Here is a 26,099-nt window from a genome sequence, read left to right on the forward strand (position 1 = left end):
TTCCAGACATTAACCTTTTGCAATCATTTCTTAGATATGATACCAAAAGCACAGGAAACAAAAGTAAAAATAGACAAATAAGATTACATCAAACCAAAAGCCTTAGCACTGTAAAGGAAACAATAAAGTGAAAAAGCAAACTACAGAATATGAGAAAACATCTGCAAACCATATATCTGGTAAGAGGTCATGGAACCCTCACAATTTAATTGCCAAAAAACCAAACAACCTGATTTTAAAATGGGCAAAGGAACTGAACAGACATTTCTCCAAAGAAGATATAAAAATGGCCAAGAGGTACATGAAAAAGTGTTCAACATCACTAATTATCAGGGAAATGTAAATCAAAAGCACAATGAGATATCCTCTCACACCTGTCAGAAAGACTATTATCAAAAAGACAAGCAGTAACAAGCGCCGATGATGATGTGGAGAAAAGAAAACCCTTCTGCACTGCTGGTGGAACTGTCGATTGGTGCAGCCACTATAGAAAACTATGGGGGTTCCTCATGAAATTAAAAATAGAGATACTATATGATCCAGCCGGAGAAGGCAATGGCACCCCACTCCAGTACTCTTGCCTGGAAAATCCCATGGATGGAGGAGCCTGGTAGCCTGCAGTCCATGGGGTAGCTAAGAGTCGACTGAGCGACTTCACTTTCACACATTGGAGAAGGAAATGGCAACCCACTCCAGTGTTCTTGCCTGGAGAATCCCAGGGACGGGGAGCCTGGTGGGCTGCCGTCTATGGGGTCGCACGGAGTCGGACACGACTGAAGTGACTTAGCACCAAAGGCATATGATCCAGTAATCCCGGTTCTGTGTACATATCCAAAGGAACTAAAACCAGGATCTCAAAGAGACATTTGCATTCCCATGTTCCTTGCAGTATTATTCTCAATAGCCAAGAGGCAAAAGTAACTTAAATATTTAATCATGGATGAATGAATAAACAAGATGTGGTATAAACATACAAATGGAATTTTATTCAGCTTTAAGAGAAAATTCCACTGTTTGCAACAATGTGAATGAACCTGATGGACACTATCCTAAATGAAATAAACTAAACACAGAAGAAACATTACATGGTATCACTTATATGTGGAATCTAAAATAGATAAAAGTCTTAGAAGCAGAAAAGAATAGTGGGTGCTAAGGGCTGGACTAAGGAGAAAATGAGGAGGCATTAGAATCCACTTGCAATGCAGGAGATCCTGCTTCAAATCCTGGGTCGGGAAGATATCCTGGAGAAGGGATAGGCTACCCACTCCAGTATTCTTAGGCTTCCCTGGTGGCTCAGACAGTAAAGAATTTGTCTGCCATGCAGGAGACCTGGGTTCAACCCCTGGATTAGGAAGATCCCTGAGAGGAGGGCATGGCAACCATGTATTACATGGCACTCCAGTATTCTTGCCTGGAGAACCCCCAGGGACAGAGGAGCCTGGTGGGCTACAGTACATGGGGTCACAAAGAGTCGGACACAACTGAGCGACTAAGCACAGCACTGTCGGGTGACACAAAGTTTGTTACGCGAGATAAGTCCGTCCTAGAGATCTATCGTACAGCATAGTGTAGTTAATAACACTGTACTTTCTTTGGAAGGAATGATGCTAAAGCTGAAACTCCAGTACTTTGGCCACCTCATGTGAAGAGTTGACTCATTGGAAAAGACTCTGATGCTGGGAGAGATTGGGGGCAGGAGGAGAAGGGGACGACAGAGGATGAGATGGCTGGATGGCATCACAGACTCGATGGACGTGAATCTGAGTGAACTCCGGGAGTTGGTGATGGACAGGGAGGCCTGGTGTGCTGCGATTCATGGGGTCACAAAGAGTCGGACACGATTGAGCAACTGAACTGAACTCAACACTCTCAAAAATTTGCTAAGAGGGTAGATCTTAAGGTAACTGTTCTTACCACCAAAATTTTTTTTTACAAATAAAGAGGGAAGGACACCTTTGGGGGTGATGAATATGCTTATGGTATCCATTATGGTAATAGTTTAATCAATGTATACTTATCTCCAAACTCATCCAGTTGTACAGAAAAATATGCACAGACTTATATGTTAATCATATACCTCAAAGGTGATTTAAAAATAACTCTCTATTCATATTGTAAAAAGAGGTATAGATTTGGTAACTGTAATTACCCTTCTTCTCTTTCAATTTGACCATCTATGGACTTGTTTTTAGTACACATGCATTTTTTTATATTTAAAAATTTGCATTAACAATATTTATACTTTAGAATCATACATATTTTAAAATATTTTATCCTTGATATTTCCTCAAAATCTGCCTTCATTACTTTCCACTCATTCTTTAATTTACTGTAATCAGGTTTTATCCTCCAGTGATTATTTTGAAAATGTGTTTCTGAATATTAGCAATGGCATCCCGTAAGATCTAGCAGCTTTATCTCAGTCTCATTTTTCTCTTATAAAGTCGTTTACCACCCAGGAGTCAATCTTGAAATTCTGTGTCGGCTTTTGTAGCACTGTTACATTGTGGTCTTTCTAACTCACTGACTACTTGGTCTTTTTCACTGACTGTTGTTCTCTATCCACCATCAAATGTGTGTCTTCCCAAATTTCCCCTCACTGACCTCCCCCAACCTCTTCTACAAGTTTCTTCTTTGGTAATTTCATCCACTACTTGAATAGCTTCAATTATTATCACCTTTACCTAAAAGGCAACCAAATCTCTAACTTTAACCCTATTTTCTCTCTAAATTTCTAGTACCAAATTTCCAAGTGCTTGTTGGATATATCCACCTCAATTTCTGCCAACATTCCAAACTAAATATACATTTAAAAATTATCTCCCTGACCTCTTCCTGCAAATTAAGACAAAACTGATCTTAGAAGAAAACATAGGTATCTCTCCATGACTATGAATTAGGGCATGGTTTCTAAGATATGACACTAAAAGTACAAATCACTAAGGAGTAGATAAACTGAACTCTTATCAAAATTAAAATGTTGGCCCTTCATAAGCAACCATGAAAAAAGTGACGTAAACAGTAGAATGGGAGAAAAATGTATGTAATTTATGTATCTGATAAGAGACTTACATCTATGATATATAAAGAAGTTTTACAACTCAATAATGAAAAAGACAAATAACCCAATTAAGAATTGGTAAAGGATTTGAACAGACATTTCTCCAAGTTGTTCTTCAGTCGCTAAGTCGTATCCGACCCTTTGTGACCCCATGGACTGCAGGACGCCAGGCTCCCCTGTTCTTCACTACCTCCCAGAGTTTACAGTCATAGGTACATGAAAATATGTTCAATCTCATCATTATGCAGACACAACTGTAAACCACAATGAGATCCTACTTCATACTCTCTAGGATGGCTACAATCAAAAAGGCTAACAATAACAAGTGCTGGTGAGAATGAAAATAAATTGGAACCCTCAAGTACTGCTGATGTGAATGTGAAATGGTACGCTCATCCTGGAAAACAGTTTGGCAGTTCCTCAAATGGTTAAACATAGAAGTATGATCCAGCAATTCCACTCCAAGGAATACACCCATGACAAGTGTCCACACAAAAACCTATATACAGAATGTCCACAGCAGCTTTATTCACAGCAGTCAAAAAGTCAAAACAACCCGAACATCTATCAACTGATAAATAATTAAATAAAATGTGGTCTAGCCATAGAGTTCATTATTATTCAGTAAAAAAAAAAAAAAAAAAAAGGAAGTACTAATAAATGCTACCAGGAGTCTCCAATCCCTGTTAGGAACCAGGCTACCCAGCAGGAGGTGAGCAGTGGGCGAGTGAGCAAAGTTCCATCTGTATTTACCGTCACTTCCCATTGCTCCCACTTACCACCCGAGTTCTGCCTCCCGTCACATCAGCAGGGGCATTCAATTCTCACAGGAGCTGTGAACTGCGCATGTCATGTGAGGGATCTGGACTGCGAGTTCCTTATGATGCCTGAGGATCTCAGGTGGAGCTGAGGTAGTGAGGCTAGCTAGCTCTGGGGAGCGGCTGCAGATACAGATTATCACTAGTGAAGAGGTCTGACTGCATAGAGATCATGATAAACCAATTGCTTACGGACTCGTATCAAAACCCTATCAGTGAGTGACAAGTGACAACTGCATAATTATTCCATTATATACTATAATGTGATAGTAACAGAAATAAAATGCACAACAAACGTAATGTGCTTGAATCATCATGAAACCAGCGCATGTCCACAGAAAAACAGTCTTCCAGGAAACCCAGTCTCTGGTGCCCAAAAGACTGAGGACCGCTGACACTGAGGACCGCCACAATATGGATGAATGTTGAAAATGTAAGGTATACTAAGTGAAAGAGCCTAGACAGAAAAGGCCATTTAAGAGTCCCTTTATACGAAATGTCCAGAGAAGGAAAACCATAGAGACAAAAAGTCAAGGGAAACAGATAGAAAGGCTACCTCAGGCTGGTGGGATGGGAGTGTTGGGGAAATACGAGAAACATCTGCTAATGGATGGGTGAGAGTTGGGGAGCAAATGGGGAATTACTGCTTATGAGTTCAGGGTTACTTTAGGGGGTGACAAAAATGTTCTGAAGTTGATTGTGAAGATGACAGCACAATTCTGAACATTCTAAGAAATGCTGAAATATACACTTTAAATGGGTGAACTGTGTAGTATGTGAATTGCCTCTAAGCCAGTATTAAAAACAAGAAAAAACTGAAAATTGAAAGGTTACTTCCTCTTCTGTTATAATACTATCTACTTACTCAGTAATAGCTTCCTTTGTTTCTAAATCCAGTTACCAATTCAAATTAATTTTATCTCCAAAACTTTTTCTGCATTTATCTCTTTTTAAGAAAAATTTAAATTGAAGTATAGTTGATTTACAACATTGTGTTACTTTCTGATATACAACAAAGTGACTCCGTTTTATATATTCTTTTTCAGATTCTTCTCCATTATAGTTCATTATAAGATATTGAATATAGTTCCCTGTATCATACAGTAGAATCTTACTGTTTATGAACAGTGTTCCATATTCTAGAGTTCCAACCTCTAACTTCTTTCCTGGATTACTGCAAATTTTAACACATCTCTTTTGAGGCACCAACTCATAAGATTCAGAATCTGACCAATCTATCTTATACTACTAATACATATCTTATGTTTCTAAATAAAATTTCCTAATGCATTGCTATTGCTGTTGCTAAGTCGCTTCAGTCGTGTCTGACTCTGTGTGACCCCAGAGATGGCAGCCCACCAGGCTCCCCCGTCCCTGGGATTCTCCAGGCAAGAACACTGGAGTGGGTTGCCATTTCCTTCTCCAACGCATGAAAGTGAAAACTGAAAGTGAAGTCACTCAGTCGCGTCTGACTCTTAGCGACCTCATGGACTGCAGCCTACCAGGCTCCTCGTCCGTGGGATTTTCCAGGCAAGAGTACTGGAGTGGGGTGCCATTGCCTTCTCCGTCCTAATGCATAGAGCTGGCTTAATCACTCAGTTCACTCACACATCCACACCCACACCTTTCTGCTTTGTATTAAGCAGAGGGAATTTAAAAAAAAATCTGGTAAGTAGTCTCTTTGAGCTCCATCTGAAGGTGAAAATATAGAAATAAATGACTTCAATACAATTTAATAATCAATATAACAGAGATAAATAAGAGGCTAATTCCTTGGGCCATGGAGAGAGGAAAGGGAATGGGAACTTATGAAGGAAGACATAAAATAGGAAGTAGTGAGCCTGTGGTGACGGGTGAACAGAAACAAAGCACGAGGAGCAAGTCTAACTTAAAAGGTGGACAAGGCAGGGGAAGGCAGTCCAACAGAAAGCATGAGCACATGCAAAGACTACAGATAACCTAACACATCCGAACTGCAAGCAGAGAAATTGGGTCAAAGAACAGGGTGCAGAGGGAGGAAGAGCAGGACAAGGTGGAAGGGACAGGCGAGGGCCAAATCGAGACCACAGGTAAAAAAAGAGACTGCTAGCTAGACCGCAAGGAACTACTCGAGAATTTTAAGCCAAGGTGAGATGCAATCAAATATGAATTTTTAAAGTCACAGGACTGATGACTATAGAGAATGCAGGGAAGCAAGAAAACCACCTGTGAGGCTGAATCAGAGTTAACAATCTGAACAAACAAGGCTTTTATTTTAATGGAGAACAGAAATCCAAGTATTTATATGAACAAAAACAGAAATCCATGTTTATGTGAATTCTCCTGATTTTTAAATAGCACTTCAAATTCTCTGTTATCCAAGCAAAACAGGCTACAGGCTGAATTCAGACCACAAATCACATGTATGCAGTTTCTGAGAGAGTGGCTTTCAGTAATCCAAGTAATAAGCCTGATCTAATTATTTTATGTCAAATTTGGAACAAATTTTAAAATACAGCTGGGACAGACAGAAAGATTATCCAAGAAACAAAAGCAAAAAAAAAAAACCCTAAAAAATGGATCTTTTTTGTCTATATCAAAATTAACAATGCCTGTTCAAGTACGAAAAAAGTTTGCTAACTGGAATGAAATGTTTGCAACCCATATAACTACTAAAGGATGAGTGCCCAGACATATAATTGCTACAAATCAATAAGAATTAAAAATAGCAAATAGAAAAATAGGCAAAAGCAACTCACTGAAAATATGAGTGACCTATAAACATATAGAAATATATTGTTTCACTAGTTATGAGGGATGTGTCAATCCAGGCAACAATGAAAACCATTTTTCATGGGTCAGTTCACCATGTTTTAAGTTTAATTATACCATGTCAGCAACCACGTAGAGAAGTAGGTATCCTCCTAAAACACTAGCAGGAGACATAATGCTGCTATGAATGACAATCTGACTTTGTCTGAAAATTTAAAGGTATGTATCCTATGATCCAGAAAGTACATTTCTAATGTCAATACATAGATATTTTCTCACAAATACACGAAGAGGCATGCTTGAAAATGTTGACTGTTTTTTATAGTAACAAATGCAAACTACATCAATGGGTACTAAAGGAGAAATGTCAAACTATATAGTATGACCGTTTGGTGGAATTCTATATGACAGTTAAAAAGAGTAAGGTTGATAATCTTTACTCTAGTATGAAAATATTATTATCTTATTATTCATTGTCTTATTATTCACTAAAAGAAATGAACTGCAGAAAAATACCTAAAATAAAATTATTTTCTGGACTTCCCTGGTGGTCCAGTGGTTAAGAATCTGCCTCTCAATGAGAGAAACACAGGTTTCTGGTTTGGGAAGACTCCACATGCTGCGGAGCAACCAAGCCCACGCATGGCAACTACGGAGGCCTGCGCACCCTGGAGCTTGTGTTCCGCACCGAGAGAGGCCACTACAAAGAGAAGCCTACACACCGCAATGAAGAGAAGTCTCCACTTGCTGCAACTAGAGAAAGCCTGAGCACAGTGACAAAGACCCAGCGCAGCCAAACATAAATCGACTAATTATTTTTTTAAAAACTATTTTTAAATACATAAAACCACCCCTTTCCTCATGACACATGCAAAAATCAATTCTAGGCAGACTTTTAATGTAAATGTGAAAGATAAAAGAATGAAAGTTTAGAGCACAATGTAAGAAAATATCTTTCTAACAATGTGTTAGGAAAAAATAATTTTTATGGAAGTCCAGACACTACAAAACTCATAGAGGAAAATCTAGGCAGAACACTAGATGACATAAATTGCATTAAGATCTTTTATGACCCACATCCTAGAGCAATGAAAATAAAAACAAAAATAAGCAAATGGAACCTAATTAAAAGATTTTGCACAGCAAAGGAAATCATAAATAAGATGAAAAGACAGCCCTCAGAATGGGAGAAAATATTTGCAAATAAAACAACTGACAAGGGATTAACCCCTAAAAATAAACCCCTAAAAATAATCAGCTCATGCAGCTCAATATTGAAAAAAATAAATAAATAAATAAATGGGCAGAAGACCTGAACAGACATTTCTCCAAAGACGATATACAGATGGCCCACAAATACATGAAAGCAAGCTCCGTTCAGTTCAGTCACTCAGTCATGTCCAACTCTTTGTGACCCCACGAACTGCAGCACGCCAGGCCTCCCTGTCCATCACCAACTGCCGGAGTTCACTCAGACTCACGTCCATCAAGTCCGTGATACCATCCAGCCATCTCATCCTCTGTCGTCCCCTTCTCCTCCTGCCCACAATCCCTCCCGGCATCAGAGTCTTTTCCAATGAGTCAACTCTTCACATGAGGTGACCAAAGTACTGGAGTTTCAGCTTTAGCATCACTCCTTCCAAAGAAATCCCAGGGTTGATCTCCTTCAGAATGGACTGGTTGGATTTCCTTGCAGTCCAAGGGACTCTCAAGAGTCTTCTCCAACACCACAGTTCAAAAGCATCAATTCTTCAGCGCTCAGCTTTCTTCACAGTCCAACTCTCACATCCATACATGACCACTGGAAAAATCATAACCTTGACTAGACGGAGAAAGCACGCTCAACATCCCTAAGAAATGCAAATCCAAACTACAATGAGGTATCACATCACCAATCAGAATGGCCACCATCAAAAAATCTACAAACAATAGATGCTGAAGAGGGTGTGGAGAAAAGAAAACCCTCTTGCACTGCTGGTAAGAACGCAAACAGATACAACCACTATGGGAAACGGTAAGGAGGTTCCTTAAGAAACTAAGAATAAAACTACCATATGACCCAGCAATCCCACTACTGGGCATATACCCTGAGAAAACCATAATTCAAAAAGACATATGTACCCAGTGTTCATTGCAGCACTATTTACAACAGCCAGAACATGGAAGGAATTTAAATGTCCATCAACAGATGAATTGATTAGGAAGATACAATATAATATTACTCAGTTATAAAAAGGAATGAAATTGGGTCCTTTGTAGTCATGTGGATGAACCTAGGATCTGTCATACAGAGTGAAGCAAGAAAAACACACATTGTTTATTAATGTATATATATGGAATCTAGAAAAATGGTACTCTTGAACCTATCTTCAGGGCAAGAACAGAGACAAAGACATAGAGAACAGACTTATTCACATAGAGGGGGTAAGGAGAAGGTGGGAGGAACTGAGAGAGTAACAGTGACATAGATACACTCCATGTGTAAAATAGCTAGTGGGAAACTACTGAGCTTAGCTTAGCACTGAGAGCTCAGCTTAGTGCTCTATGATGATCTAGAAGGGTGAGAGTAGGGAGGCATGTTCAAGAGGGAAGGGATATATGTACAAATATAGTAGATTCATGCAATTGTACAGCAGAAACTAACACAACATTGTAAAGCAATTATACTCCAATTTTAAAAAATTAGAAAAAATATCAACAGTACACAAAATGTATAATCCATATGGTAAAATACTGTTATATTGGATTACATTCAAATGAAGAATTTCTTACAATCAAAGAGACACTTTGAAATGCACGAAAGCTTCATATCGAGAATGTATAACGAACTCCTACAACACTCCTGCACTAGTGGGAAGTGTTTATCAGCACAAATACTTTGGAAAACTGGCATGACCACTGAAGCTGAACATACACATAAACTATGATTCCCCAAGTCCTCTCCTGAGTGTCATGAGACAGAAATGCATGCATGTATACATCAAAGACTTATACAAGAATTTTCAGAGCAGCACTTTTTGTATTAATAAAAATTGCAAGCAAGCTAAGTGATTACCCTTGAGAAGGGGGATTTCTGGTGTAAGGGGTATAATGGAAATGTTCTGTAGCTTGACCTGGGTGGTAGATGCATGAGTATTTAACTGTGGACTTCTGTGTGTGCTTGTGTACAGGTCTGTAATGCTCAATAAAAATAATTTAAAATATATACACATACATACAATTTTAGAAGACAAACCAGAAAATTTGAACAACTGATTATATATTAATATATTAAATAATTCTTGTTAATATTTTAGGAGAAGCAAGTCATTAGGTGTGGTAATTTTTTTTATGTTTATGTTTTTAAGAGTCCTTATATCTTAGAGAAGTTTACTATTTATAGTGAAAGGATATTACGTCTGAGATTTTCTTTAAAATAATCTGTGGGGGAGTGACGGGAGGAGCACAAGGAGGTATAGCTGAATAAGACAATGAATTTATAATTGCTGAAGCTAGGAGTAACTATAATAGCTGTTGAATCTAGGGGTGACTACATGGAGGAGCTTCATTATATAATTCCCTCTACCTTTGGAAATTTTCCATAATGCTAACTTTAAAAATATAAACATCCAAAATAATACTCTGCTTGCTGTTTAATCGCTCAGTCGTGTTCAACTCTCTGTGACTCCCACAGACTGCAGCCCACCAGGCTCCTCTGCCCATGGGATTTCCCAGGCAAGAATGCTGGAGTGGGCTGCCATTTCCTTATACAGTATTATATGTACATACTATATATACATACTATACTATATATACATACTATATATATAGTAACTATATATACTATACTATATATATATACTATAGTATATATATACTATACTATAATATAATATAGTTATATATTATACTATATACTATATATATATATATTTTATATATATATATATAAATAATACATACTATGGGCTTCCCTGGTAGCTTGGATGGTAAAGAATCTGCCTGCAATGTGGGAGACCTGGGTTCGATCCCTGGGTTGGGAAGATCACCTGGAGAAGGGCACAGCTACCAACTCAGTACTCTGGCCTGGACAGAGGAGCCTGGCAGGCTACAGTCCATGGGGTCACAAAGAGTCGGATATGACTAAGCAACTTTCAGTTTTACTACATACTATATGTAAAATATACATATATATGTTCTTTTTAAAAAAATCTGTATGTGCACGTAAATTCATTGCAACAGGTCTGAAAGGACAGAATACACCGTGCTAGCGAAAGTGATTAATTTGAGGCAGCGAATGGGATGAGTAATCTTTGTAATGTCTATCTTTTCTCCAAGGAGAGTTTATTCATCTACAATGAGTACAATGAAAAGCTAATTTAAATTAAAAATAAAATAAAAATAGGCTTTTTAAAAATTAGCAATACATAGAATTCTTATTTCTCAGCTTACTGTCACTTTTTAAAAGGTAATGTCTGTCGAACATTTTTTTTTAACTCAAGTGAAAGTTTAAAACCTAATGAGACTCAAGAAAGTAGTTTGCAAACCTCTGAATCTCTGGTGCAGTCATCAGATATCCTTCATGCATTACATCAAAGACAAAAACTCGGCCTCGACACAACACTGCAAGGTGACTTGGGGAATGTCCTTCCCTCTCTGGGAAAAAAAAAAAAGAAAACACAAATCTCAAATCTCTGAAAGCAAGAGTAAAGCTGCATATTTATACCCAACAGAAAAAAATCATTCCTCCAATATTTTATTATATATTCATCAAATATGTCAGATGAATAAAAACACTTTAATAAGGTGATAAAATTTCAGTTAATATGTCATAAATACATGTTCTTGAAACCTCTCTATGTAAAACATTTAGATTTTCATGTTTCAAATTCTGTATACTTTAAGAATCATATAAATTCCATACTACTACAGGGCTTTCTAGTTTTATTTACAGATAGGCTGGGAGGGGGAAAGGGTTGCAGAAAAGTCCAGGAGGAGAGTTATTTAAGTTTCTTTGGGGGATTACTTTACTGTTGATTGATCATCAGATTATTAAACTGCAATAATATCTAGCTAGGATTTCTCAGTAAAATTTATCTTTCAGTAGAATAAGGGTACTTTATGCTTGAGTGGCAAGAATTGCCCAACTGTAGTGTTACCTAAGGCTCTGATAACAGCTGGTAAGCCACTGACAATTGACTGTATGACTCATTTGGCACACATTACCCAGGAACTATTTATTTTTGAGATTTGTAAATAACAGACTATTCTGACTTAGTCCCATTTTTCAAGTACTAGGCCCTGACAAGGGTCTTCCTATATGATCTCTGCCTCCTCCCTCTCAAAAAAGGAAGGAAGAAAGTTAAGAAAGACATACACTGCCATTGGAAGTAAACTTATTGGTTGATATGTACAAGGAAATGTGCTAAATGCTTTACACATGTTATCTCATGATATCTACTCATTAGCTACGAGGAAGAACTATTTCCTGAAAGCACTTTTATTTTTCCTCTTAGATCCTCTTTCCTCAAGTCCTCTTTCCTCGGAGCTGGGGTATGTGTTTTCTGTGTCCCTCATGGCTACTTCCAAACCATTTCTTCCCCTTCATAAACCTCCATATCCTTTTACATTTACCATCACTACCTTTTACTGTCCTCTACTACTTAAAATCTGGCACTGTAAAAAGGAAATAAACCTGAGGCCAAGTTAATACTTGGGGAGACGAGGACAGAGGGTGCTACCTAAGGATAAGCATCAGAGGTGATATTTGAGCAGAGACCAAAGAAAAGTAAAAGAGCTAACACAGAAATATGTGTAGGAAGAGAGCTTCAGGCAAAGGAAATAGCAAGCGCAAAGGCATTAGGGCAAAATGAGCTGGTCTGCTTAAAGGGAGAAAAAGGTCAGTGCAGCTGCAGCAGAGAGAAATGAGTAGAATGGCAGAAAAAATTGCAGCCACATCCTATGGGCCTTAGAAAGGGCTTGAAATTTTAAAAATGATGGAAAAGAAGCCAATGGAAGGTTTTAATCAGGACAGTAATAATGTCATCTAATTAATACTTTACAAAGGGCATTCCAGCTGCCATATGAAGAAGGGATTATAAGCGGGAAGAGAATATATAGCAGGATCAGTTAGGAGGTAACTGAAGTGGTCCAGGGGAGAACAACCAGAGAGGTGATGGTGGCTTTGACTAGGGTGTGACACTGAAAGAAAGCAAGGGGTCAATGTTTTCTTTTTAAGATGGGACATGATACAAATCTGTCCAACCCAGTAAAGAGGGAAAATTGTTAATGTAGCACGGAGAGAAGGATAACGCAGAGGCCCTTGATTAAACAAGAGGTGGTGGAGCCCAGGACATCATGCAGAAGGGCTATCCTTAGGAATCAGAACAGTTCCTCCGTCTTTACAAAGAGAAGACAGAGTGTATGAATATGTAACAGTGCACTGCAAGGGGGCTGCAAAACGGGCCAACATTTGAATGAATATGTTTCTATAACTGCTGTAATAAATTACCACGAACTTAGTGATAAATCACCACTAACAAGAAAATGTTATTGTCTTACAGCTCTGGAGACTACAAGTCTGAAATGTCTCTCTGGGCTAAAATGAGGGTTGTCCCTGAGTCTGGGTTCCTTCTGGAGGCTATAGGGGAGAATCTGTTTCCTTTGATTTTTCAGCCTCTAAAGGCTGCCCATATTCCTTCTTGACTCAGAGCTCCATCCCTTCATCTTTAAAAAAAATTTTTTTTTAATTGTTTTGGCTGTGCTACATAGTTTTCAGGGTCCTTAGCTCCCTGACCAGGGATTGGACCCAGACTCCGGCAGTAACAGTGTGGAGTCCTAACCACTGGATCAGCAGGGAATCCCTTCCATTCCTCCATCTTTGATGCCATCAAGGGAGGATCATAACTTCTTCATGCTTCTACCCTTTGGCTCTCTCTGCTTTCTCTTTCTTCACTTATAAGAACTCTAGCGATTACTCTGGGCCCAGGTAAATAACCCAGGATAATCTCCCTGTCTCAAGCTCAACTGACTATCAAATTTAATTTCATTCTCAATCTAATTCCCGTTTATCATTTAAGGTAACACATTCAATAGGTTCCAAGGATTAGGAAGTGGACATTTCTGGAGATCATTTAGTCTTCCTGCCAGATAGGTTAGCGACTTTGATGATACAAACATTACATTTGTTGAGAAGTAAAAGAGTTCGTTAGCTAGGAATAAAGATTGAGAAAGTCATCAAACAGTCTTCTCTGAAAGTGAGAGAATATCCTGACAAAATACAGCAAGGCAGTGCTTTGGATCCACTTGCAGTTAACTGAGAAAGTGATGTTTTGTGGATTCCTCTGGCCGAGTAAACTACTAGGGCAGATGCCTTTAATATGTGGAGTAAAAGCAGAAGACTAAAATCTACACAGCGCTGAGGTGGGGATGGAGATGAGGAGGGAGCAGGTGAGCAAAGGTTTGAATGTATTTAATATATGCTAGGGAGGGGTAAGAGTAAAGAATCATAGAAAGATGTGAAGATTTGGCAGTGGGGAGGGAGAAATGAAAGTGAAGACCTGCAGAGTCACTGGATTTTAAGTCAAGATGTCAAAAAAAACAACTGAGGTAGACCTAAAGGAAGTGAGTTGTGAAGAGAAAGTGGAGGTCAGAGTGAGATGCCTACAACTGCACTGTTAGAGATGAGAGAGTTTTTTATCATAAGCAAGACTGGGGCATGGCCATGGTAGTGGTGGCTGCTTTGAGAAGGAGTACAGATTCCTGGAGGAAGGAAAGAAAGGAGAAGAGAAGCCATGGGTCATCCACACGTGGAGGCTGAAGTTATCAAGGATGTGACTGAGGTAGTAATGGAGAGACAGTCAGTGAGACTGGTGCTAAACCCATCAATGAAGGAAGGAAAATGATCAAAAAGGACATCACTGGGACAATGACAAGCAGGGATGACATAGCCTGCTAGCATTTCTTTTTTTCAAAAGCTCAAACTGTAAGGAAAAAGATAAAATGGCAAGTGCAGTGGGAAATAAAGACACCAACATCTTCTACTCACCCTTTAGTAACAAAGTATAAGAGAAAAACAAAGTCTCCATTTGAGATGGTCACAGCAAAAGTCTAAAAAAAATAACCAGGTTTCAGAAACAGCAGCTTTCAAAAGGAAAGGGGAGCTTTCAGAGAAAAGGTGGAGGATATAATGGATTTTGCTGGCCATGAGTTCCATGGAGTACAACAGAAGAGTTTAGGGAAGTAGTGGAAGGTGGGTCACAGCAGTGAGAAACTTGGGTCAAATGAGGTTATGCACTGCTCTATGAATCCAGATGACAAGAGATGACATTCAAAGTCTGAACTTCTTGGGCAAAATGAGGTGAACAGGATGAAAAGCAAAACTGAATTAGCCTCAATTGTCACTTAAGGGGTAAGTAACCTGGGTCAGAAGATCCCCGGGAGGAGGGCATGGCAACCCACTCCAATATTCTTGTCTGGAGAATCCCATTGACAGAGGAGCTTGGAGGGCTACAGTCCATGGGGTCACAGAGAGTCAGACATGACTGAAGCAACTTAGCATGCACACACAAAAAAACAAAAAACAGCAAAAACCTCAAACCAGGCCTAATTATTGCTTCCTTACTGAGACTAGCCTCTTAGCTGCAGTGGCTAGCACACTGTTATCCCCATCAACACATAATTTCTTCAATTTTCTCCTTAACCAGAGTAGATTCCATACCCAACATTATAATTTCTCCCTTGCAAAAATCCTTCACTCCCTCTTCCACTGTTGCTGCTTAAGAAAAAATACAACATACCATATAGTCTAACTTCAAACTCATAAACACACATTTCAACACTATTTAGGTACCCTACCTTTGCACAGAATGTGTGCTTTTCCCATTTTCCAAAACGACCATTTCAAATGATCAAATGATACAATGCAAGCATTAGGTTTGTATTGAACCATGTAAGACAGTTTCAAAAAAAATCCATTCCCATAAATTATTTCCAGCTAAATCACTATGGCTGAAAGATAAGGTTCATAGAAAGCCTAGTCTTCCTATGACTAGGCCAAATCAAAATCCAATAAAACTAGTCAAAATCCAGTAAGAAATATTCTTCGAAATAGTACATTCCGTAACATCATGGGAATTCCCTGCCAGCTCAGTGCTGTGTTCTGTCCCGAGTCAGGGAACTGTAATCCCGTAAGGCACACAGCACGGCCAACAAGAGAGTACATTCCGCAGCATCACAGAAGAACTGCAGCAAAACCACCAAATCCGGGGGCTTCCCTGGTGACTCAGTAGTAAACAATCCATCTGCCAAAGCTGGGGACACGGGTTCAATCCTTGGTCCAGGAAGATCCCACATGCTGAGGAACAACTACACCTGTGTGCTATAACTACTGAAGCCCCCCTCACCACAACTAGAGAAAGCCACGTGCAGCAACAGAGACCCAGCACAGCCATAAATAAAATAAATAAATCTTTTAAAAAACTATCCAAATTCCAATGCTTTTACCAGAAAAAGTACAAACGTTTTCTACTTACCAGTCCTAAAATAATTAATAACTGAATCTCTAGTAATTCCTGGAATCTTGCAGGTGGAAAACAGCATTCGGAATTGATTCATATCTAGAGGGATATTTCCAACTTTTTCAACAGCTAACTTTTCTCTATTAAAACAAACAAACAAACAAAAGTATATTGGCCAAGAAATCATTATAAAACTTTTAAACCAGTCACACCTATAGTATTCATCCCCAAATGAGTAAATTAAGCTTCTCAACATTTTGCCACCAGAGACTTTGGGCAAATATGTAACTGAATTGACATAACTATCCTTACTTTCTTAATAGCTGCCAGTAGTTCAAGTTATGCCAAAGACTTATACTTCCTCTTTCCAATTGTGTGCCCTCCTTTGGAGGCCAGTAGTGTTCAATATGGCTTGCAGGACCCCCAAAGTTGACATTCAGTTGTGATGGTATACGAACATCCAGGTAGGCAACATTCAGCCACCACTCTTCCAGCTAAAAGAAATTAAGAACATCAGCCTAATGCTATTGATAGTATCAATACCTGAAGGTGTAACTGCTGAGAAGGAAAAAAAAAGCTCTATTTGTTCTTTTTTCTTTAATTACTTTTCAACAGTTAAAAACATGTTTCATTTTAAATCATTACAAATAGTAAAAATGCTATTGTGATCATTTCTTTTGGAATTATGGTATCTGAATTAAGTACTATTCAAGTTTAACTACATTATCAAAAATGTGAAACAAGAAAGCACTGAAAGAAACACCTTCAGACAGAGCATATTAAAACTACCAATATCCAACAAAGCACTCTAGGTGTGTTTTCTCAGAGTACCTGTTCACAACTGCAACTGAATTTCATGTGTAAGTAAGTGGATCTCATCAAATTACCTGGAGCTCTTTTTGAAGAATTTGATGTTACAAACTACAGTCAGTCATTCGGAAAAATATAAGCGAAAAGGATACAGGCAGAACAATGACTTCTTTAATCTTTACCCTAATTTAAAGTCACTGAAAGCTCAAAACTGAGAAAAAAGGAACCTAGACATAAACTTGTATTACTCCATTATAGGTTCTAAAGGACAATAAAAAGATCAGCTTGCTTTTTATTTCTAAAACTAAATGATAGTTAAAAACATTATTTCTAGACTAAGGCAGTATTTTAAGTTACAAAAACTCATCCTACAGAAGTAGAGTAGTTAAGATGAAAAATCAAAGAAGATTCCTTGTGAAAAATTACTGAAATCTTTATACCAATGTTTCCTCAGTCTACCCAACTGAAACACAGAATACTCGTAACCATTCTTCACTCCAGTTTTCTAATGGCCCTTTTCTCCTGTGCACTGTATAAATATCTACACACCATAAATGTGATATCTATTTTAGTATTTTGGGTTTTTAGGCTATGATTATCTGGACAAAATGTTTTTCTCAAACATGGTCTAAAGATGACCTGCATCAAAACTGCATAGGGTAGTTAAATAAGGATATCTGGGCACCCTTCGGAGAAGGCAGTGGCACCCCACTCCAGTACTCTTGCCTGGAATATCCCATGGGCAGAGGAGCCTGGTGGTAGGCTGCAGTCCATGGGGTAGCTAAGAGTCGGACATGACTGAGCGACTCCACTTTCACTTTTCACTTTCATGCACTGGAGAAGGAAATGGCAACCCACTCCAGTGTTCTTGCCTGGAGAATCCCAGGGACGGGGGAGCCTGGTGGGCTGTCGTCTACGGGGTCGCACAGAGTCGGACACGACTGAAGTGACTTAGCAGGGCACCCTTTCCAGAGATACTGAATCAGAATCACTGGTCCCAGGAATTCTGCATTTTACCAAGTTCCCCCACATAATAAGAGGAACCCACACACAATACTTAAAACTCCCCAGAGTTAAACAATTCATTCATTCATTTGGATGGTAAAGACAACACTAAGGATTCTACAGTATAATTCTACAGTAATAGTATTCTACAGTATATTCTACAGTAATAATTTTAAAATGAAAGCTAGATACATGTTTACTTTTCATTAAGTATCAATATTCTAATAAATACAATAACATAAATACCCAGTTTCTTTTTCCTTTTGCCCTTTGAAGTAATTTCTGCTGCAATTTTTCTCCAATACCATTTTGAAATTTCTGGACAATTGCTTCAGTATTCTTATATTCTTCCTCATTTGCAAATGGCTTTACTGTAAAAGGAAGAAATATGCATTAAAGTATTTAGATGTCAAGTACCACAAACTCACGTCAATTACTATTACTTACATAAATCTTGACTCAGTTACGTAAAACACTTACGTATATATAAGAGCAGTTCACTAAATTAGAGTTTATAACATGAAAAGCAATAATGCAAAATACTTCAAAAAATAAAACAATGGATACTATGTAGTCTGATAAGTATTTCTCCCAAAATTATTTTAAAATCATTCTAGACAATGAGAGTTAAAATGACACACAGGACTATCACCTAGTTATTAGTCCAATAGGAAAGAAAATCCTGTTTAGCCATTACTGTGAGAAATTAAAGCTTCTTTCCATTAATGTTCAAGCAGAGCCTTAAACATTATGAATGTAAATGCAGCATGTATGTAGATTTAAGTGTATAGCCTTCCCAGAGCAGTTTAGGATCACTTGTGGCCAATAATGATTTTCTTCATGAACACATACACAGAATACAAGGTGCCTAGTCCATGAAAACCAAGTGTTCTGAAAATTAAGCTATAGATGAAAGTAGAAATCCCTTAATGAGAAATCAAAGGACATTAGTATCTTCCTTTTGATTTATTTTTGCCTCCTCAAAATCTTAGTTAATTTAAATAGCTGCATTCAGAGAGCACCGGTGAATAATCAGAAAGCTTTTTAAAAAAAGAAACTAGAATTCCCAGATGAAAGTAGGCGACAAAAAAAGAAAAAAAAAATCAGGTCTTCCAGTTAAACAAAGGGAACTAAGTTCATAAATGTATCTTCACTTCTAGTAACTCACTAAAATGAGAATTACTAAAAAGGTGTAAGTTTATAAGGACAAAGAACATGAAAGAAGAGAGGACAGCAGAGAGGTTACCATTTTACAAACTGGAAAACATGTGGGGAAATGGTGACTGACCACAAAATGGACGAAGTATCCATAGCCTAGGTGCTAGAAAGAAGTGGGAAGGTGAGGAGGGTTTGGTGCAAACCAACAAGCAAGCCAAGTCCTGCAGTGGAACTCTAGGAAGGTTCAAGAATTCAAGACACACAGACTACTAAAGACAAGGGACAACATGAGGCTGAAAACAGTATAACTGCTTCATTGCCTATAAAAGCAGCTGACAACCACCCCATCCACACCCGTCCTTGTGAATCTCCTACACGCCAGAAAGCCAGACAACTTCCTGCTAATAGCGTTAGAAATATGAAGGTTTATTTACCCTTAGGAGAAGTTGTACCAAACTAGCAGAAAACATGGATTCCAGCTCACATTTTAAACAGAGGGTTAACAATGAAAGTGCACACTAGAACAATGATCCCTCCTGCCTCTTCCTCCACTCAGCTCTCCAAACACTAGCCATCAGGCTTCTGCCTTCTTAACAAAAGATGAGAGAATTCTTCTTCAGGGAAAATATCAGTCCAAGAGAAAGGAGTCTGGGCATCTGGATATGTCCTAATAGAACATCTAGATCTCTGCCCTATTACCCTCTGTGGCTCATTATAAGGCCCACAGGTCACCAAGGTCTACCCACATACTCAGAGCTCCCCATAAGCTTCTCAGGATCTGACTCAAATGTGAATGACAAAGGATTGCCACATTTTAGAGGAAAGCCTTTCAAGTAGGAGTCAGACCAAAGAAGGACTGATGATACCAAATATTAAACGGACCAAAAAGGGACAAGGGGCTCAGGAGGTAAAGAATCTGCCTGCAACGCAGGAGACCTGGGTCCCTGGGTCAGGAAGATCTGCTGGAGAAGGGAATGGCAACCCACTCCAGTATTCTTGCCTGGAGAACGCCATGGACAGAGAAGCCTGGTGGGCTGCAGGCAATGGAGTTGCAAAGAGTCGGACATGACTGAGTGACTAACACTTTCACTTTCACTAATAAAATGAAAGGAAAACAACTTTTTAATTAAAAGCTTTGCCCAGAAGAACCAGATCCAAGTAATAGGAGCTGCTCTCAGAAAGAGGGTGAAAAAAAAGAGAGGAGAAAACTACAAAACAAGTGATACTTTAAAAATTTCTGGGGTGGAATGTGGTAGGGGAGGGAGGCTCAAGAAGGATGGGATATACATATAATTATGACTGATTTGCTTTGTTGTATGGTAGAAACCAACACAACATTATAAAGCAATTTTCCTCTAATTAAAAAAAAAGAATAATTTCCTAGAACTGAAGACTATAACTTTTTAAACAGAAAGGATCCACTGAATGTTCAGAGAAATAATGAAAATACCTATACATCATGGTACATCACTGAGATATTCAGAATAACAGAGATAAAGAAATGGTTTCCAAACACATCTAGGGAGTGAAAAACAACAGGTCACATATAAAGGGTCAAACACCAGGACAGCATCACGTTTCTCAAGAGAAACAGATAGTCCCTTCAAAACTTTGGAAAAGTCATTTTCAACCCCAAATTCTATACTCAGCCAAACAATCAAGCATGAGTAACATAAAAACATTCTTTTCCTCCCAGACACCCTTTCTCAAGTAGCCTCTAAAGATGCACTTCAAAATAAGCAAACAAAATGAGGAAAACAGATCCCAGGAACCAGGGAATCCAACACAGGAGAGAGAGGTGAAGAGAACCACCAGAGTGATGGCTACAGAACCTCCAGCCATCCTGAGAAAAGTAAACACTAATTCCAACAAGAAGGTAGGGGGCTCCAGGAGGGATGTCTCCAAGAAGAAATGAAACTGATTGACTATCTCGCATATTTAAGTGGATTCAGGGATTTTAGGTGTAGTGAGATATCTGGAGTGAGTAGATACAAAGCAAAGCAAGCAAATGAAAAATGAGGAAAAACCAAAAAATGCAGCAAAAAGGTAATTACAGTACTGTACCCTGAATGGTTCTCTTGTGAATAACTGCATACCCCCGAACCCTCCATGGTCTGGTAAATTACTTTGGGTAAAGTGAAAGTGAAAGTGAAGTCACTCAGTCGTGTCTGACTCTTTGAGACCCATGGACTGTAGCCCACCATGCTCCTCCGTCCATGTTATTTTCCAGGCAAGAGTGCTGGAGTGGGTTGCCATTTCCTTCTCCAGAGGATCTTCCCGACCCAGGGATGGAACCCAGGTCTCCCGCATTGTAAGCAAGACGCTTTACCATCTGAGTCACCAAGGAAGTCCTACTTTGGGTAAATCCAGATTTAAATCAGGTGAACACTAATTAAATTGCAAATGGTGATTCTGGGCAACAGTGAAAAAATTAGAGGGAAAATGTGATATGTTAGATTGCATAAATGTTGAGAAATGAAGCTGGACATTAGAGGTGTGTAGGAGAGCTAAATCTTCATCTTTTTAGGAACTAATATATAATATCTACAACTAAAAAAATCTAAGAAGGAGTTGTATATGAATGTTAGTTTAAATCTGGAGATAACACAAGTAGATATTTGAAAATGCAGTGGGGGAAACGAGGCAGAGGACTGCTACTTATTGTAAACCTAATAGTACTACCTGGCTTTTTAACTATGGAAAAATTAACATGAGAGAAAGACAGAAATGTTTTGGACATTTTAAGGGTACTTTTACTTATCATGAGCCTAGAGGACAAAGACTTCACTGGTGGCTCAGAGGTTAAAGCGTCTGCCTACAATGCAGGAGACCTGGGTTCAATCCCTGGGTTGGGAAGATCCTCTGGAGAAAGAAATGGCAACCCACTCCAGTACCCTTGCCTGGAAAATCCCATGGACGGAGGAGTGTGGTAGACTACAGTCCATGGGGTCGCAAAGAGTCGGACACGACTGAACGACTTCACTTTCACTTTTCACTTAGAGGACAAAACAATTAGACCCTCATCAACTTCTGACAATTTCACAGTTAAGCTGCTAGCAATATTAACATACATTAAAAGATCACAAACATACCCGATTCAAGGTATTTTTTTAATGATTCTTCAAGTGAAGGAACAGGCAGTGATGGAAGGGAATCTTGGTACTGAAATGTCCTTTCTTCAGTTGATTTAGCCAGTTGATTTTCCATGATGCAGTCACAATAGGAACACTATTAAAAAAAGCCCTCATAATTAACTCTCGTAAATATTCTTTTAGGTACTAGTTTCAATCCACTACGTCAATATTTAGGGATCACAGTATATCTAGGACTTGGTTCTAGTCCTTAGGAATTCACAGATTTGTCAGAGAGAGAAAATCAATTAAAAAAAAAAAAGACCTCAAATTGCTAGAGGTCAAGGAGTGATCCTCAAGATCATTATATTTTATTGAGCCAAGTATTACAGTAAGTGTGATAGAAAATGTGTCATCTCTTTCATCTTCATTCTATGAAAAATGGCATTCACTGCCATTTTACATAAGTCAAATCTTAGAGATTTAGTAAATTGCCTAAGATCAAACCAACAACTCAAATACAGATCTATTTGACCATAATCTTCCTCCCATACCTGATAGTGGGAGAGGGGACTAACAGTAAGTCTAAATGGGTAGGTAGAATGCAGATGTACAGAAAAGAATAGACTGAGAGAAAGAAATTTCAAGACGAAAATATGAAAAGGTATGGAACAGTCATTAAATCATAAACTTACAAAATATTACAGAATGCATAAGTCAACAGAAAGCATAAGTCATATGACAAGCTGCTGTAACCTAATTGTGCAGTGAGGCCTACACAGAACAATCAAGTATCGTAAAGCAATCTTGAACATTTTCCAGATGTATTAATTTTCAGAGAAATCAAAGTAACACAAAATGTGAATAGAAAAAGAAATTCCTCAAAGAAGGCTTTAAAATTATATATTAAAATAGCAGCCGAGAAATCAAGGAACAGTAATATTAAGAATTTCCTGTCCTTTCAAATACTACTTGTTAAAACTAATAGCAAAGTCAAATAGTATATTCCACTCACAGAAAGTTACAGAACAAAACATTATTTAAAAAAAAAAAAAAACAATGGTGTGGCAGAGACTGCTTTAAGCCCACAGAATTCTTGCCCTTTCTTAACAGAATCCTGAGTCTCAGCTGGGTAGCAGGCCACATAGCTGTATATCTCTCCTACTCTCCCTTGGAGCTCAGTATGGCTTTTGGGTGTGTATGCTGCCTCCAGATCATGCCCCTGTAAGGAACTACAGGTGTTCTCCTCTGCTTTCTCTCCTCCTCATTGCCAAGCAGGGAAGTGCCAACTGGACTAGCACTTTGGACCCATTTACAGGAGACAGGTACTGAGGCTATTAGCATCTTCCTACCAGCCCTGGACTCCTTCCTCTAGATGTATTAAGAAAAACAAACAAAAAAAAAAAACCACCACCACCAACAACAAAAAAACCCTTTTACTTATGCCACTGTAACACTAATATAAAGAGATAATCCAAAACTGAGATACAACAAACATTCCAATCCCTCAGCTTCTTCCTATCTAAATGACTGACTGCACTTCACTGTGACCATCCATAAACATGGCTTTAGGACGAAAGGAATGCAGATCTGGGTCCAAATACCAACTCGTCATCTTCTACTCACATGCCTTGGGACAAACAACTTTATCTAAATTTCTTTATTTACAGAGAGGATACTCAATCAGAGTTGTCAGGGTTAATTTTTTTTCCTTAATACCTTTGAAACTGAATTATAAAAATAATCTAGTTCTGAGACAACCACATCATGTTAAGCAGGATTTCTGTAAGTGGTCCTCTTGATTCTGCCCCCTCTAATACCCAGAACCTGTGAATATGAGATTATCACTTCTTGGACTGTGATGGTGTTATTGCAAAATTGACCTTAAAAGAGAGGGATTAGCCAGGTGGGCCTAATCTAATCACTTGAGCTCTTAGGAGCAGAAAGCTTTCTCCAAGAGATGGCCAAAGATGAGTCAGGGAGATTAAAAGCATGAAAAGGGTTGAGATGCTCTCTGGCTTTGAAAATGCACATGCTCCCGTGGAACTGAGAGAGGGCCCAGGTGACAGCCAGTAAGGAAATGAGAACCTCGATCCTGATGGAAATTAATAACTGCATGGAAATTAATTCTACCAACAAACCTCAGTGAATCTGAAGGTGGATTCTCCCTCAGAAAGCCCGGACCAACAAATTCATTTCAGCTTTGTGAGACACTAAGCAGTGAACCCAGCTAAACCTACCCAAACTTGGCATCTATAGAGATGCCAGCTAATAAATTTGTTTTTTAACTGTTAGGTTTGTGATAAATTGTTATGAAGCAATAGGAAACTAATACACCTATGTAGAAAAACAAGCTATTCTCTGTATACATTGGTGCCACTTACACTCTAGGCATCTGAGACCACGATGATCAATTCCATACTCACTACGGTCTTAACTCAGCAAGAGGTACACAGTAAAAATGTGAATTATCAGATTCTTTCATGGAGGATTGTTCTGAACTCTCAATCACAAAGACTGAATAATACAATTCCAAAAAAAAACTATAAATAAATGCTTTAGGAAAGTGATGATGCCAGAGTTAATTACAGTGCCCACTGGGAGCAGTAAGATGAAAACTCTGAGTACAAAACAGAATCAGGAAAAAGAAGTAAAAAGAAGAGATTACCACATACCGGTAAACCAAGACGAGTTGTTTAGGACTACCAAGTGCTTGTTGCAACAATTCTGTTCAGGAACCACAGGAGTGTGAACTGAGCTGAACTGTGGGCAGGACGAAAACAAGCTTAACAATTCCAGGAGTAAAAAATTACCAAAAACTAGTAAAAGAGGGTGGAAGACATACAACTAAAGGGTTGGGGGGCGCCAAGTCTCATCCCTTCGGAACTCACAGCAAACACGCAAAAAGTCCATCTGCCAGAAAGCTGCTGCTAAGTCGCTTCAGTCGTGCCCAACTCTGTGGGATCCCATAGACCGCAGCCCACCAGGCTCCCCCGTCCCTGGGATTCTCCAGGCAAGAACACTGGAGTGGGTTGCCATTTCCTTTCCTTAGCCAGAAAGCTAGATAAAAATTATTACACGAATTAACTACGTTAACTACTAGGACAACCGCACTCCCTTCCGTTAGATAAGCCCCCGATAACAATGTACCTCCCGGTGCCCAAGGGCCTGGTGCTGGCGATTTATCGCAGGGCTGCAAGTTCAAAGCCTGGCTCCAGAGACAGGAGGAGAGGGCGACGAGAGCTCGGAGACGACCCCCACCAACACAAAGGCAGCTCCGCACACTCTAAAAGCCACCAGGTGACAGCAATCTAACGGAGCATCACCACAGACCAGCCCAGCGGCCCAACTTCAGGAGTACCTCTCAGACCCGGGCCAGCGACATGCCCGAAGTCACCTCCGCCGAGTCCTGTCACCGCTGCTGCTCTACACCATTTAATTCTGTCCTTAACTTCTCCGCACCCGCAAAATGTTAGGGGAGAGAAGGAGGGAGCGCAAACTCAGCCAGCCAAGCAGTCCCGACCCCCTACTGCACCGGCCCGCTCCGCTCAAACCCAGAAGAGCGCGAATTGGACGGAAAGCCGCGAGGGTCCCGCCCCGCGGTCACCGGGAAACGGGGATAGGTTGGCATGCTCTAGGAGTCCCGCCCGGTCCTTGAAGGCGCGGAGGGCGGGCGGGGTCTGCGCTTTCTCGCGACCTGGCCACGCCTCTCTCGGGCTTTCCAGGTCAGCTGCCCGCCACCGACACGCCTGGCGGGCGGGCCGTAAGGGCCACAGTCCGAACCCAGCCTGCCAGTAACTGCTTGCAGCCGGTGGACCGCAGCGCCTCACTCGGGACGTGGCTGGAGCTGAGGGCCGGCTGCGCTCCGCTCAGAAGCTGACTTTCTGGAACCGGTATAAAAACAAATGGCCTATTTTCACGCAAG

The 26,099-nt window shown here is 39.4% G+C and overlaps 1 protein-coding gene across 5 annotated transcripts in view; it reads right to left on the minus strand.

Annotated features, from left to right (window-relative positions):
• CROT (carnitine O-octanoyltransferase) overlaps positions 1-25,745 on the minus strand; it is a 51,230-nt gene extending 25,485 nt beyond the window's left edge. Inside the window, exons 1-7 of one of the 5 annotated variants that reach the window (XM_040260695.1) lie at positions 25,536-25,745; positions 24,850-24,937; positions 22,196-22,331; positions 18,192-18,316; positions 16,443-16,624; positions 16,146-16,270; positions 11,160-11,268 (exon numbers count right to left, since the gene is read on the minus strand). In XM_040260695.1, coding sequence (XP_040116629.1) covers positions 11,160-11,268; positions 16,146-16,270; positions 16,443-16,624; positions 18,192-18,316; positions 22,196-22,310 — 656 coding nt within the window. In that variant the 5' untranslated portion in view covers positions 22,311-22,331; positions 24,850-24,937; positions 25,536-25,745. Of the gene's footprint in view, positions 1-11,159; positions 11,269-16,145; positions 16,271-16,442; positions 16,625-18,191; positions 18,317-22,195; positions 22,332-24,849; positions 24,938-25,065; positions 25,235-25,324 lie in introns of those variants that run through there. The other 4 variants (XM_040260699.1, XM_040260696.1, XM_040260697.1 and 1 more) reach the window with 4 other exon arrangements.
• Between the last annotated feature and the right edge of the window lie 354 nt (positions 25,746-26,099).

The sequence above is a fragment of the Oryx dammah genome, unplaced genomic scaffold (genome assembly GCF_014754425.2).
Source record: "Oryx dammah isolate SB20612 unplaced genomic scaffold, SCBI_Odam_1.1 HiC_scaffold_18, whole genome shotgun sequence".
Taxonomy (NCBI): Eukaryota; Metazoa; Chordata; class Mammalia; order Artiodactyla; family Bovidae; genus Oryx; species Oryx dammah.